General features: G+C 47.4%; 1 protein-coding gene across 1 annotated transcript; it reads right to left on the reverse strand.

The window, feature by feature from the left end:
* Positions 1-4794: 4794 nt before the first annotated feature.
* Positions 4795-7428, reverse strand: Foxq1 (forkhead box Q1). The gene has a single exon (NM_022858.2). It carries the CDS (start codon positions 6860-6862, stop codon positions 5660-5662), a length of 1203 nt encoding a protein of 400 aa, NP_074049.2. The 5' UTR covers positions 6863-7428; the 3' UTR covers positions 4795-5659.
* Between the last annotated feature and the right edge of the window lie 6762 nt (positions 7429-14190).

The following is a 14190-nucleotide window of genomic DNA, read 5'->3' on the forward strand; positions in this document are numbered from 1 at the left end:
ATCAGTTCCACCGCCTGGGAGTTCCCTTGGCCTACCCCTGGCAATCATCAATCTGCTCTGGCCACTTTAAGGGTATCAAGGACATGAAGTGCACAAATCTTACCCTTCAAAGCCTTAAAGATGCCTCTGAATCTCTGAGCAACCTGAACAGCACTCCCAGGTGCCCATAGTGCTCTGGCCCAGTGCAGAGAGCTTGCCATGCTGTTGAATTTCCACTTCTGCTTTATTGTTTTCCTGGCTTCTGGTACCTGCCATCCTTCAGCTGGGGCACTGAAATGTCCAAGGAAACCACTGGGATAAGGATAGTTTTCCAAGAAGATAAAAGACCCCCATAGCATTCTGGTTGCTTGGCAGTATGCCAGTAATGTCAGACGATCAGGTTTAGGCCCGGGAGCAAGAGCAGCTTTGGTAAAAGACAAAGTATTTTCCACCACAAGGGAGAAACACTTTAAGACCACCTATGTTTGAGGTTTGAGTCTTACTGGCCACTCTTTGGTTGCTGGGGACATGGGTAATGTCCAGTTTTGGAAACAATTGTCCAATATCCCCTCTAGAAAGGGAAAACCAGGATTCCAGGACTAGAAGACACCAGAGGGAATATGGGCTCCCCAAGAAAAAAAGCGGTTCTCCCACAGAGCAGTTCTTTCTGTAAGGACAATTGTTTAGCCCTCTTTAATCATTCATTCCTGAGTCTAAATATTTACCTGGAATATATTTTCCTAAGTCTAAATGTGAGTTATAGTTTGGGCTGGTTTTAGGGCTCTAGTTTCAGGATTTATCTTCCTTAAGGCTTCTCACATTTAATGACTAGTTTATTTTCTGGTTGCATCTATACAGACATGTGGGCATATGTATTTCCATATCTTCAGACTCCTGAGTGACCACTGTAATCTTAAGTTGTATCGTCTCTGTAGTCCTAAGAATTCTCTTAAATAAACAAATGAAGGATGGACTTCATCTCTCAACTCAGTGTCTAAGTCCTAAACACCTTGTTTATGATGAAGTCTCTTGAAAACAGCCCAGAGTCTCTTAGCTTCTGCCTCTTGCCTCCTCAAAGAAGTGTGCCAGGGTTTCATGACTGATGAAACTGATACTTCAAGTGAGAAATTGAGATCGCCAAGAACACACTGGGAGGAAATATTACTGAAAATACTCCCTGTGACATCAGAGTGACAAGCTGAAGTGCTCCTTCTATGTTAACGGTCTCTGGTAGATTTTGCAACATCTGGGGGTACCTTTAACCTTGTTTTACACTGCTGCTATGCACTTGATCCAACTGAGGGTAGGAAGAAGAAAAAAATTACTTATTGTCATCTTTGACACTGCGTGGGAGTTTTCATGATATTACTCTCCCAGTTTTCACTCTATGAAACCCACGGGGATGATCCCTTCCCTAGGGTAACCCTTCTTAGCATTTTGTTTAAGCTCTTTTTGAGTGGGCTTTGCCTGGTGTGTGTGTGTGCGTGAGAGAGAGAGAGAGAGAGAGAGAGAGAGAGAGAGAGAGAGAGAGAGAGGCTCTCAAGTTTTAATAGACAGATTGCAAAATCTTCCCACCTTTCCCCAATGGTTAGAAACTGGCTATCAGAAGCAACAAACATATGAATCTGTATATTAGATCATAGACTAGATGTGACCAAAAGGCTCAGTTACAGCATGTTCTTAAAGCGGAACTTCCTCAGCAGCAAAGAGGTCTAGGGCAGGCTGGAAAGTATGGTCCATGTGGATGTTTATGTTTAGCTGTAGGTTCCCAGAGCCAAGGTTGGTGCAGTTCTCTTCCAGTCTGCGCAGGAGTTGGCCAGTGACAGGCATGACATTTGCTTCTGGTCACTCGCCCATCTCAATAATGCTGAAAAGATAGGGGCCAAGAATGGTACACTCATCAGTGCTTCGTGACCCTGGAATCTTTGCCAAGTTGAAAGAGATCCTGGAATCTGGGGCGAGTTACTGCTTTATGGTTTTGATCATGATCTTCTTGGAATCTACTTATTAGGGCCATTTGTTGACAACATTAAGAATTAACAAATTACGTTGTTAAAGCACAACAAAAGTTTAATGGTCTCATTAGGGGACTATAAAGTCTGTAACTTAAGAGAGAAGGACTGTGGTGTTGGACGGCACGGCATATTTACAAAAGGACTCTCGGAGTCTAATTTCTAGAACTGAAGCAAAGCTCAGCTATTGTGGTCAAAAGAATTACAATAAAACAGTACCAGAGAGAAGCAAAATCCTTTTACATTTGGTGACAGTCAACACCCCTCCCCGTAATGTGAATGTAAATAGATTGAGTTAGCTTTTTAAAGCTAAAATTTGAACATAAAGGAGAGACAGTCTGCTTTCTTCTCTACTTAGAACAAGGGGCTTTTGTTTGTTTGTCTGCTTGTTTGATAGCTGGTATGGGAAAACAGTTAGGAGGGGCTCTGCATCACAGGCAGGTCCTTGAAGGCATCCTTTTCCAAGTAGAATTCTGTTCCCTGCAGTCTGCAGGAATGTACCTATGGGACTCTGTAGAAGGGAGTGCTGGCACTAGCATGCGTAAGGGGGTGAAGTGCTGGTCTAAAGTTCCAGCAGCCAATTTGTAAAAATAATAAAATAAAATAAAAGGACAGTTTGGGGAGGAGCAGAGGGTAAGGTTTTGGTAATGAGAGAAACCACTTGACACTTGGGAGATCTGATCATCTTTGTCATAAAAGTGAACTGAGACAATTTCATGTGGTTCAGCTAAGTCCTGGCTGAAGTACGTCTGGGTCTGAAATATCTGCATAATTGTGGAAAGAATTCTGACTTGGGAGTTGCTGTCTCTGGGTTTCAGAGCTCGACCTGTCACTCAGAGTGGGACACTTAAAGACAGCCCTCAGGCCACTGTTTCCTTGTATATAAAGGGAGTGTCCTTTCTTAGATCCAAAGACATGAGTTTATCTCAGTCTGTGAATTTGTTTTGTATGTTGAGTGTGGATATACATTCCCAGAATGTAACTTGTGAAACTTCAAAGTGGGTGAGAGCGGACACAGTAGGATTTACTCACTGATGCTCACAGGTCAGCAAGGCTAACCCTGGAAAGCTTCCTTGAGCTTCTAGGAGAGTCTTTATTTGCTGGTGGGGAGCTTGGCTTTTGTGTATGTTGCAGGGTACTGGGGGTGGGAGTGTCAAGAATCTGACTCAGTTCTAGAAAAAGCTGGAGGCTGTTTATTCAGAAGTGGAGGCTTTGGATTTCCCCTGCCCACCTCACTCAAGCAGCAGAGACTCCAGAACACTGGATGCTCTTGGACTACCCTTGATCAAGTTCATCACCAGCCAGAGCTGGTGCAACAAGTCTGAAGGCTTCAAAGATGCTGAGCTCAGACTTGGTCCTTCCAGCTTCAGCACAGAAGGCCATCGAGTGTTTCTATCTTTTGAAGCCATGTGGTCTGAAATAAAAGTCTTTGCACAGCCCCCCTCCCCCATCCCCAGTGAAGCTGTTCTCTCTCTCTGGAGGCCTAGCACCCAGAAAATACACACTGCAAAGTAGAGGATATAGATCTGACAACGAAAAGCCCAACTGAGACCGAAACTCACAGTCCAGGACTCTCAACAATTCCTTTGAAAACCCTAAGACTTAGGAGGGAGCCGTGTGTTGCCTTTATTAGGAGGGGAGGAGAGACAGCTGTGATTTAAAAACACCTTTCCCATTTAAATCGGTTTTTGTATTCTTTGATATAAACGGTGATTTTAGTGAACAGCAAAATGGTAGTGAACATGCCATCTGAAGAAAAAGGAGCAAGGACCGGTGGGCACACGGATGTTGGCTTTCAGAACACAGGCAGCAGCACTCTGCACAGATAACGTGCCTAACTGGAGAGAAGTCAGGTAGAAAGCAGAGGTGGTTGTGCAAGCTAAACACTCCTGCTCTCTCAGAAGCAGGAGCTTGCAGTTGAACATAATTCCCAGGAGGGGAGCCTGCCCTCCTCTTTCCTGTTTGGTTTGCTTCAGCTTTGTCTACCTTTTGTAACAACCCAACCTAGTTACTAACATTCTTATGAATAATACTGAGTAATTAGAACCCCATTCACTGAAGGCTTTCTTGTATCCCTGTCCCCAAAGGAGCATCCTCTAACAAACTCACTGCCTTCTTCTGGAAATGTTAAGATCCCGTGGTCAGCTTTCTGTCAGGTTCAAGATGGGCTTTATTTACCTAAGTGTGGGAAGGCTGGCAAGGAGGCCCAGATATTCTGTCTGAACTCTTCTAATGCATGGATGTTAGGGACCTGTTGCTTTGGAACTTACCAGGGAATCAGGTCCATGTTTACAATAATTACCTCGATCACACAAGTGTTCACACACAAGCAAATGTTTTAGTTCACGAAAAGGTAGCTTTGTTTTCATAAAAACACGGGCATTCAAGTTGCCCTGAAAATTGCCTGAAGGCATTTTTGATGTGTCAAATAACTTTTACCCTAAGATCAAGTTTCCAGCATCAATCCACTGACTTGAAAATGTCCACCAGACCAAAAGCAGTTTGCGTACCTCACCTGGCCTGCTAAAGGTTCTTAGGAGGAGAGAACAGGCAGATGTCTGTGTATTTTGCTAACTCCTGAATGTCTTTGAGTCTAGGGAACCCAACTCCTGAGTTTTTTGAGTCCAGGGAACCCTATTAATGGAAGACTCATCCTAAACATTGTAAAGCAATATCTGAAAATGAAACCACAAATTTTGATCTCAGTATGAAGGACTATTTTTTTTTTTGATACTCAACTCTGAACCCATTTGGGGAGGGGGACCAGTAGCAAAAATATCTACCCCAATCTACCACCACAAAGTGTTTTGTAGATCAATTGTGAATTTTATTAAAAAAAAAAAAACAAGTAGTATGCCTGGGCTTCATAAAATTTATACACGAATATATATACAGACACAAATAATATTAAAATAAAAATCACACTTGGTTTCACGTGGTGGTGGCCCTGGCACCCCACAAACATATGTTAACTTTTCCTTTAAAGAAATTGCTCGGCCCAAGAAGACCACAGTTAGGTAACCACTAATAAAGCTGTAGCCGTTGCCTGCAACATTTCAATTCAGGTTTCAAAAATATATAAATAATTTAATTACAAAAACCCAACAACATTTCCCCTTGTTTTTGGCACAGTGAAGCATTGGTTGATAGCAGAGAAAATGACTGGAAGATTGACAGCTCTCTCACACGCAGTCACTCCTGTGAAAGACACACATTTACACCCAGCGGAGTCTCAAAACCCCAAACAGTAGTCACCATTTATCCCCATGGAATGGTTCCCTGATGTTCATTTTTTTTTCTTTTTTTCTTTTTTCGTGGGTGGGGAAGAAAAATCAGCAGAAGGTGCAACACAATAGGAGGGAGAGGAAAGCCTCTTTGCGGGAGAGTACAGGCCTGGCCATGAAATAGAAAAGAACAGCTTTGATCCTCTGTAAAGTTAGAAAAGACAAAGGAACTATTCTGGACTAAGTTAAAACACTTGGGACAAAATGCTTAACTTTAAGGCACATTTGATGGAGAGTTGAAAAAAAAATCTCTATTCCTCGGGGAAGGTGGAAAGTGCACAGCCCTGGAGCCCGCATTCCAACCTCCATGACAAAAGGTGCCCTCCATGACAAAAGGTGCTCCCAACTCCACCCTAGACCCACCAGCAGAGCTCCAAGCTCCTGTCAAGCTAGCAGCGTCTCCACCCGGTAGGACAGGTGCGGACCCGGACCGCAGGCCGCGGCCGCCTGCAGGGCCGTGGGCAGCCGTAGGGGGCAGTACAGGTGCGCCGCGCCGGCGGTCTCCGGACCTCGAAATGGCTTGGCTGGGGCCGCGGTGGAGAGGGGCGCCAGCAACAGGGGCGCCGCGGGCTGCACCTCGGCCCCGCGCGACGCCAGCAGCGTGGGCTCGCCCGCGCCGTAAGCACAGAGCGGCAGCAGGGCACCGCCGGACGACGCGGGAAGGAGCGCGGGATAGGCGCGCAGCGGCGGGCAGGGAGCAGCGCTCCAGGGTAGCTGCACCCCCAGAGCCGGGTCGCCGTCGCGGCGGCTGCGAAACGGCTTGCTGAGGATGCTGTCGATGGCGAAGGAGCTGGAGAACTTGCTCGCCGGGCTGGAGCCCTCCTCCTGGCGAGCGGGCGAGCGCGCGATTGGGGAGGAGCCGGCGGTGGGCGCGGGCTGCGGGGTCCCCGCAGGTCCGGGTGGGGCTTCCTCCGGCCGTAGCCCCGATGCGGAGACTGTGGTCCGGTGGCTGAGGCGCTTGCGGCGGCGGCGGAAGACCCCGTCGGCGAAGGTGTATTCGCTGTTGGGGTTGAGCATCCAGTAATTGTCCTTGCCCCAGGGCCGCGAGGGGTCGCGCAGCACCTTGACGAAACAGTCGTTGAGCGAGAGGTTGTGGCGCACGGAGTTGCGCCAGCCCGTGTAGCTGCCCCGGAAAAAGGGGAACTTGCCCATGAGGTACTCGTTGATCTCGGCCAGCGTCAGGCGTCCGCCCGCGGAGTCGCGGATGGCCATGGCGATGAGTGCGATGTAGGAGTAGGGGGGCTTGGGCCGCCGCGTGTACGGCTTGCTGCGCGCGCCCTCACCGCCGCCCACGCTGCCCGCGCACGGCCCCACCGGGGAGGCCTGCGTTCTGCTGCCATCGGTCACCTCGGGATCGTCTTGGGTGCTCGCCCCGCCACTCGAATTCCTCTCGCCGCCGCCGCCTTCCAGATCCACGGCGCCTCTGCCCGCCGCCGGGCTGTTGGCTGCACAGTCCCCGTCAGAGCCTAAGGAGTCGTCGCCAGCCGCGGACAGCGGAGATGGCACGTCGCTGCTGCCGGCCCCCTCCAGGTCACTGCCCATCTTGTCCCCGTGGGCTGCGCGTGGGGCAAATACCTCCAATTTCATGCCGGCTCTGGTGCTTCCCGTCCGGCGCTATTACCCCTTTCCTGCGAGGTCGTAGGAAGCGAGTGGCGATCCCGTGGCCCGCTCAGGCTATCTTCTCCCAGGAAGGACCGCTCCTGCGTCTTTCGGAGAGAGACGCTTTTCCGTAAGGTTGTCCTCCGCTGGAATGTTTCTTTGGAGGGGTTGTGAGTGTTGAGTGAACTGAGGAGTGGAGTAGTAGAAGTTGGTGCAATGCTGTCCTTACTCCGAGGTTTGGAGACTTTGGGCGGAAGACAAGCGAGGAATGAGGGGCCACCCTGCGAAGCGGGGGCCAGGACACGCAAGCCTTAGAATTTCGTGCTGGGAGGAAAGAGCCAGCGCATCTGCTCTCCGTCCAGGCGTCCAAAAGTGTTCCTTCGCTGGATGTCTAGGTCTTAGACACCGAGCTGACCTCTGATGGGGCACCCGCTACTTTTGAGGATAAGACGTCTTCAGCCTCGAGAGCCCATAGAAAGGAGTCTCCGAGGCCGCCGCACCCGCAGCCGCCTTGCCACCTCTGGCCTCCCCGGCAGCATGTCAGCGCTGGCCGGCCGCAGCAGAATCTCGCCTCCACCTTCGGTCCGGCCCAATATAACCCTGCGGCGGCTCCGCGGGGGCGGGGCCTGGGCGCCCACGGCCAAGGGGTGGGGGAACTAGGTGGCCGAGGTGGCCGCGGCTCCCCCCACGGCGTTCATCAGGCCCGGGCCACGCGGCGGCGCGGCCACAGAGGCTCCCTGGGCGCAGGTTGTTTGTTTTGGGTCTGGCCGGCCCCGCCCTTTCGATTTCGCCAATAGGAAGCGAGCGCGCGGCTCGGGTGTACGCGCGTATGTGCGCGCCTGTGCGCCTGCCCCGCCCGACCCGCTGCGCAGGTAGGAGCTTCTGGCTTCCCGCGGCCACCGAGTGGCTTTCTGCGACCCGGGACTCACGGAGACGATTGTTTTGGAGTACCTGTAGAGCTGACACGTTATGACGCTCCTGGGAGACACCTAAAAGAGCTGGGCCGAGGGACTGGTGTTTGCATTGGTTGGGCCACCGTCCTGAGCTGCTTGCTGCTTGCTGCGTGCGGTTTTTTGTTTTTTTGTTTTTTTGTTTTTTTTTGGCAGCGGGAGCCAAGATTCTTAGAAAAGGAAACCCCTGGTGATGACTGAATCGCCGAAACCAGGTGGAATAGCCTTTGCATTGGCCTATTTCCGTGTCCTTCCTCTTATTTCCTTTCTGTGGCCAACTTTCCCCCTAGTAACAAGTAAAAATCCTGAGCTTGAAATTGTATGACTCTTTTTGCTTGACCGTGTGTACTTCTTGCTCCTTAGCCAGCCTCCGACTTTCACTTTTATTTTGTCATACCTGGCTGGAGGCTCTAGGTAAGGAGGCAACGCCCCATACTTTTGCGGGGAGACCACGTTGGGAGAGGGGAGCCTGGCTCTGTCTGCACTTGAGTCCCTACATGGGCAGAACCCATAGCTATGCAGTGCTGGGGTCTAGCATTCAACATTATGGGAGAATGTGTGTTCCTTGGGGCCTGGGGCAAGGACAAGGCATGTTTATCGCCATTTGTCTCCAAGCGTACTCTAGAACTTGCCTTGCCTTTAGTGGCACGGGTGTCAAACAGGAAAGGAGGTCCCTTCTACGACTCCTCCAACTCTCAGGACCAGCGCCAACTAGTTGTCAATTCTCCAAGGAAAGGGGCCTTGCACCAGGAAGGGTGCACTTCTGACCCTATGCCTACCACACCAGCTTCCTCCTTCTTCCTGCTTTTGTTGCAAATAGCGCAGAGGCCGAGAGTATGTGGGAGCGCATCTTTGAAGTTTATTTTATTACTTTCCACCATTTGTGTGGAAAACATACACAGGCTTCTCTTATCTTCAGTCAAGAAGCCGTAAAGGCGTTCAGAATGCAGTGGGCACCATGACAGCCAGAGAGGAATCTGATATTTTCTACTACACATTGTTTACCACATGGTGTGTTCCTTCAGAAAACAGTCGCTTTCCAGGGGTTCCTCTAGTCTAGCCCGCAAGTGCATGGTCCCCCCAGGTTCTGGCCAGGGAAGTGATTTGGGATGAGAAATTAGCCCAGCACATGGAGACAAAGCATTGATTTGGCCAGGGATAAAAGACATTGTTAATGAAGGTTGTCCTTATTTGAACTCTGAGGGTAGGCAGAGCAGGATTGGAGGACTTATGTCTGGTTTATGGAGGAGATACGTTTAGGAGGGTTGAGACTCAGACAATAGGGAAATTCCAGGCCTGGAAGCACCAGAGCTGCCAGGTAGGGTAGCCCACCTCACTCCCAGTCCTGTACTCCATCCATGCCCCCTCTCACTAGCTGCAGCAGATATTTTCCTTACTTTGATCTTGGTTAGGTGAGGAAATGCCCATTCCTCATTCCTATTAAGCTGACAGTTGGGTTTGGAGCTTTCGAACCTCTGGAGAGGATGGGGGGGGGATGCACAATTCTCAGCGGTGGTGGTGGGGGGCAACCTTTTCTACTTAGTTCCTTGGGAGGTTGGCTAGGTAAGGGGCTGCCTATGCCCTCTACAAGGACGTTGGAGAGGAGGACTCCAGGAGGAAAATGGCCAGGTCCAGTTATTTGGAAAGGGAAAAAGGACCCTGCGAATTAGGATTCAGATTCCATCAAGATGGAGTCTTGTCTTGATTTCATGGCGGAATCTCCTATTCTTGCCCTCATCAATGCCACATGCTGTGAGAAAGTTTGTCCTAAGTTAAAAATCAGAAATAAAACCGCTCTATGCTCTTGCAGTTGATTTTAGTACTGCTGTTTTTAGCTGTTTGTCACTGGAGAATCATTCACCTTTTGTGGATGTTAAAGGAAAACAGCAAGAAGGAAGATGTCTGTTTTCTGCATCTCTATCCCCACATCCTTGAGGTTGGGGTTTAAAGGTTTAAAAGAACAGACACCAACCCTTCGCCTCCAACCTCCAGTTTCTCCACAAGTTTCCATGTTCACACACACACATACACATATACATATATATACACACACATACACATATACATATACACACACTCATATATATATACACGCATATATATATACACACACACACATACACACACACACACACACACACACACACATATATAAAATGCCTCCTCTTTAGCTTTGTCTTTTTGGGATTGTGATATTGATGGATTGATAAATGCTTGTAGCTAGTGCCTGACCAAGTAACGGAGGCTGAGAAAGACCTATTAGCTGCTTCTTCTCTTGCCCTCTAATTTTCAGCAAGATGAGTGGCTAAGCTATGTAGAGGAAACATTCACATCTCTGCAGCCTTGTTTCCTCCATGACCTGGTTTTAGGAAGAGGGAAGTGAGGCACAATCTGTAGATACCAACAGGAACTTACCTGACATCACTGTTGTTTTCTTAGTGGGTTAGTGTTTCCCTGCCCTGCTCCTAAATATTAACCTAGAAAGGAGAGAAATTAATCTCTAAAACACCTCAGGTGACTTAGTAGACTAGAATAGACTCCCGTTGGAAATGCTGACAACTTGCTCTATGTATTAGAATAACGAACAGAGTTGTAGTAAAAAAAAAATAGACCATGGAACCGTCTAAATGTTTTCTGTATTTTCCACCATTTTTAGGCATGCCTCCTTGCCTGTTGCATTCTATAAGACCCACCATCTAGAAGTTGGGTTCACTTAGCTTAGTAATTCTTCTGGTTTGATGGATCCCCGAGAGTCTGGTTGTACTCTCTAGACATGAATCCCACGTAGTGTTATGGAAATGGCTGGGTTTCTTTCCTTTTAACGTTTGCCGATAGTCCATTGGGTCTGAAGGGAAAGTAAGCTGAAAATAGCCTTCTGGTGGAGACCTGGGGCTCAAATGTGTAGTATAATGTGGTTAAGAAGGTAGATGCTTCGGGCAGAAAGAAAGGGCTAATGCGATTTAGTGAAAACAGTGAAGAAGGGCAGTACTTGGTTCTGTTCTCTAACCCACATCTTTCTAGTCTGGAGGGATGGTTTATTTTGTAGGTGCCAAAGACTTTGAAAACATCTAGGAGACTGATGTGGGCGTGGCAATAGTGGGTAAGACCCAGGTAGTTTTACACATCCTTCCCCCTGCTTCTTTTCAAAGGGATTTCAATAGGACCACGCTCATTGGTTTGTCTTGTCTGGTTTGATCAGTCTCTTTCTGGTCCTCGGGATGGGCATGGTTGAATCAAAGAATCCTGGAATGTGGCCAGGGTCATTGACCAGATGCAAACTACAGTTTGTGATTCATGTCCACCCACTACAGCAGGAAGCCTCTTGGGGACCCATCAAACAAAGAATACTGGGCTACATGAACCCTATTTCTAGTTGGGTATTGCACAGGGCAAGTGGCAGAGAGGCAGGCCTAAGCACGACAGAGAAGAGAGAAAACAGCTGAGGTAAGTTGAGAAAACACAAAAAATAGATTTTCTAGGGCAGGACAGAGGTTAGAGATGGATGAAGGAGTGACCTGATTCCGTACCTTAGAGACAAAAAACTAATGACTGTGGCAGGATGTAGGAAGGCGTTATCCAGGAATGAAAGGAAGTCCTGGACTGCTTTATAACAATAGAGTGCTAGCTTTGAACCTGGGGACACTGATCCATCCTTCAAACCTGACCAGATCTGTAGAATTCTCTCTTCTCAATCTTAGTCCAGTTCCCCTAATGTCTGATGTTCCTTAAACTTTCACTTTAAAAAGCAGAACAAGATATCTTTTGAGTATCTTTGCAATAAGTTAATTCTAGTCTTTAAAATTCCTAAAGGTTGAGCTTGCTATTTCTAGAGCAAATTAAAAGCCAGACTTTTCCTCATGTTTATCATGGGAAGAGACCCACTTTTCAATGGAGGTAAGTGACTTTCACCTTCCAGAAGAGTGTTTTCATGGACTTGAGGATGACTCAGTTGTGAAGACGCAAGGACCTGAGTCCAACTCCCCAAACCAGTGTGAAAATAAATTTCGGTCTGGTGATTAAAATCAGATGTTTTTAATTCCAGCACTTGGAAGGCAGAGGCAGTGGTTCCTTAGGGCTCAGCCCCTAGCCTATTTGGTTAGTTCTAGGCCAGTGAGAAACCATGTCTTAAACATAACAGTCAAACAAAGCAAATACCGAAGAAATGAACTTTATCGTCTACACACATGCATAGGCCCTCTCAGACTCCCACACTCCCTTGCAGGTGTACTCTTGCATGCACACATGCACAAACACACACACATAGAAATAATACTAATATTGAATAGTAGTAATATTCTCAACCATCAGATTTTAGACTCTTTTGGGTGCTTTTTGTGTGTTCAAATTTAGAGAGGTGATTTTGGTGGGAGAGACTATCTTTGGAGTTCCTGATAGCTAATTTCCTGGTGCTAACCCAGGCAAGGTTGCCAGGTAAAAACTGGGAAAGAGAAACAAAGTCCCTGGGTAGATGAGAATTTCTTTTCAGCCATTTTACCCCTGATCTATGGGCAGCAAACCATCCTGTATTCCAGAAGAGAAAGTCACAAGACTCTCGCTTGAACACCTGATTGGACTTGAAAGTTGGGTTGTCCAGAGGGATAAAACATACTTAGCAGATCGTGTAAGAAGGGTTATGGCGTAGCTTGATGTAGGAAGGTATTATTCAGGGACGAAAGGAGGCCCTGGGCTGCTTTGTTATAATAGAGTGCTAGCTTTGACTCTGGGCACACTGATCCATCCTTCAAACATCTGTCTATCCATCCATCCATCCATCCATCCATCCATCCATCCATCCATCTATCACCTATGAAGAATTCATTTATTTATTTGTTATGAAGAACTTGAAACATATTCCAAAGTAGAATGAGAGAGGGTGCCCAGGACAGCATACTCAAATACCAGGCATTTACCTCCTAGATCACCGTTCATCAGTTTGTGACCACCTCATTTCATTTCTATCTTCCCCACCCCATTTTCTGTTTTTGATTTTTTCCCCTTACACAGTACTGGGGATTGACTTACACATGCTAGGCCAGCACTTTGGCACTGAGATATATCCCAAGTTATTTAAACGTTTTCTGAGACAGAGTCCTACTTTGTAATCTGTGTTGTCTTAAATCCATATCCTCCTGCCTCAGCCTCTCTGAATGCTGGGAGCATGGCGTGCACCACCAACACTCAGCCTTTCCTGTTAGGTTCTTTTGAAGCTGAACTTTGTGTTGTTTCTGTTGTTTTTACGGTGAGCCTCCATACCGGTGGTCTCCACGTTTGCAGAGTCAGCCAGCCTTGGCCTGAGAGTATTTCAGTAGTTTGCATCTGTTCTGAGCCCATGCAGCCCTTTCTCTTGTCACCTTTCCATAAACAGTGTAACGACAGTTCATATATCACATTGGCATTGTATCACATGTTATCTGTCATCCAGAGGTGATTTTAGTATAAGCAGGATATATGCATTTATGTGCAGTCACAGTGCCGTTTATGTAAGCATCCTGAGCATGCTTAGACATTGCTATCTGAGGGGTCCTGGAGCCAATTTCCCCCAAGGATACTGTAAGGTTACTGTAATTCAGAATCATTGATATTAGACTTTATTAAAAATCCAAATAATAAAGTCTCTATATTATTTAAGCATAAGCCTTCTATTAAAGATAAAAATGTGGGGCCAGCAAGATGGCTCCCTGGTAAAAGTGTTTGCCATGCAGGGCTAGTGACCCAATCCATATCCATCCCTATAATACACAGCAGACAGAAAGAACTGACTGCACACACACACACACACACACACACACACACACACACACGCACATGCATATTCACACAATACATATATGCCATACATACACATTCATAAATGCATCATCCTGTGCTAGGAGGCTTTGAATTCATGTGGTATAAATCCATTTAAACCTTCACGGGTTTCTAATGACAAGATGCTATAGGGTGCATTTACATTTATTGCCTCACACCTGATATTTTCAGGACCTTTTCTATTTATTCATTCATCACACACACACATGCACACACAGTATGTATGTATGTGTCTACAGGTATATGTATGTGAGTGCCTGTGCATACATGGAAGCCAGATGTCAGCCTTGGGTGCGGCCCTTCAGCTGCCACGCACCTTGTCTGTTTTTAAAGCAGGATCCCTCATCTGGCTTGGAACTCACTAATAAGGATCAGGTGGCTGGGAACTCATGCTTGATCCATCATGTCTGTGGGTCAAACGCGTTACTCAGTGAGCTACAGTTAGCTTCTACCAGAAATAGGCTTTAGGTTAAAATATGGTTCCTACACATGTTCACTGATTCTGAGATAGTTGTTTCTAGAGCTAAGCTTTCTTCTTAGAGGAAAAAACCCATACAT

Source organism: Rattus norvegicus, chromosome 17 (assembly GCF_036323735.1).
Source record: "Rattus norvegicus strain BN/NHsdMcwi chromosome 17, GRCr8, whole genome shotgun sequence".
Classification (NCBI taxonomy): Eukaryota; Metazoa; Chordata; class Mammalia; order Rodentia; family Muridae; genus Rattus; species Rattus norvegicus.

Coding starts and splice junctions, on each gene's coding strand:
- Foxq1 (NM_022858.2), bottom strand. CDS start 6,862: ATGAAATTGGAGGTATTTGCCCCACGCGCAGCCCACGGGGACAAGATG.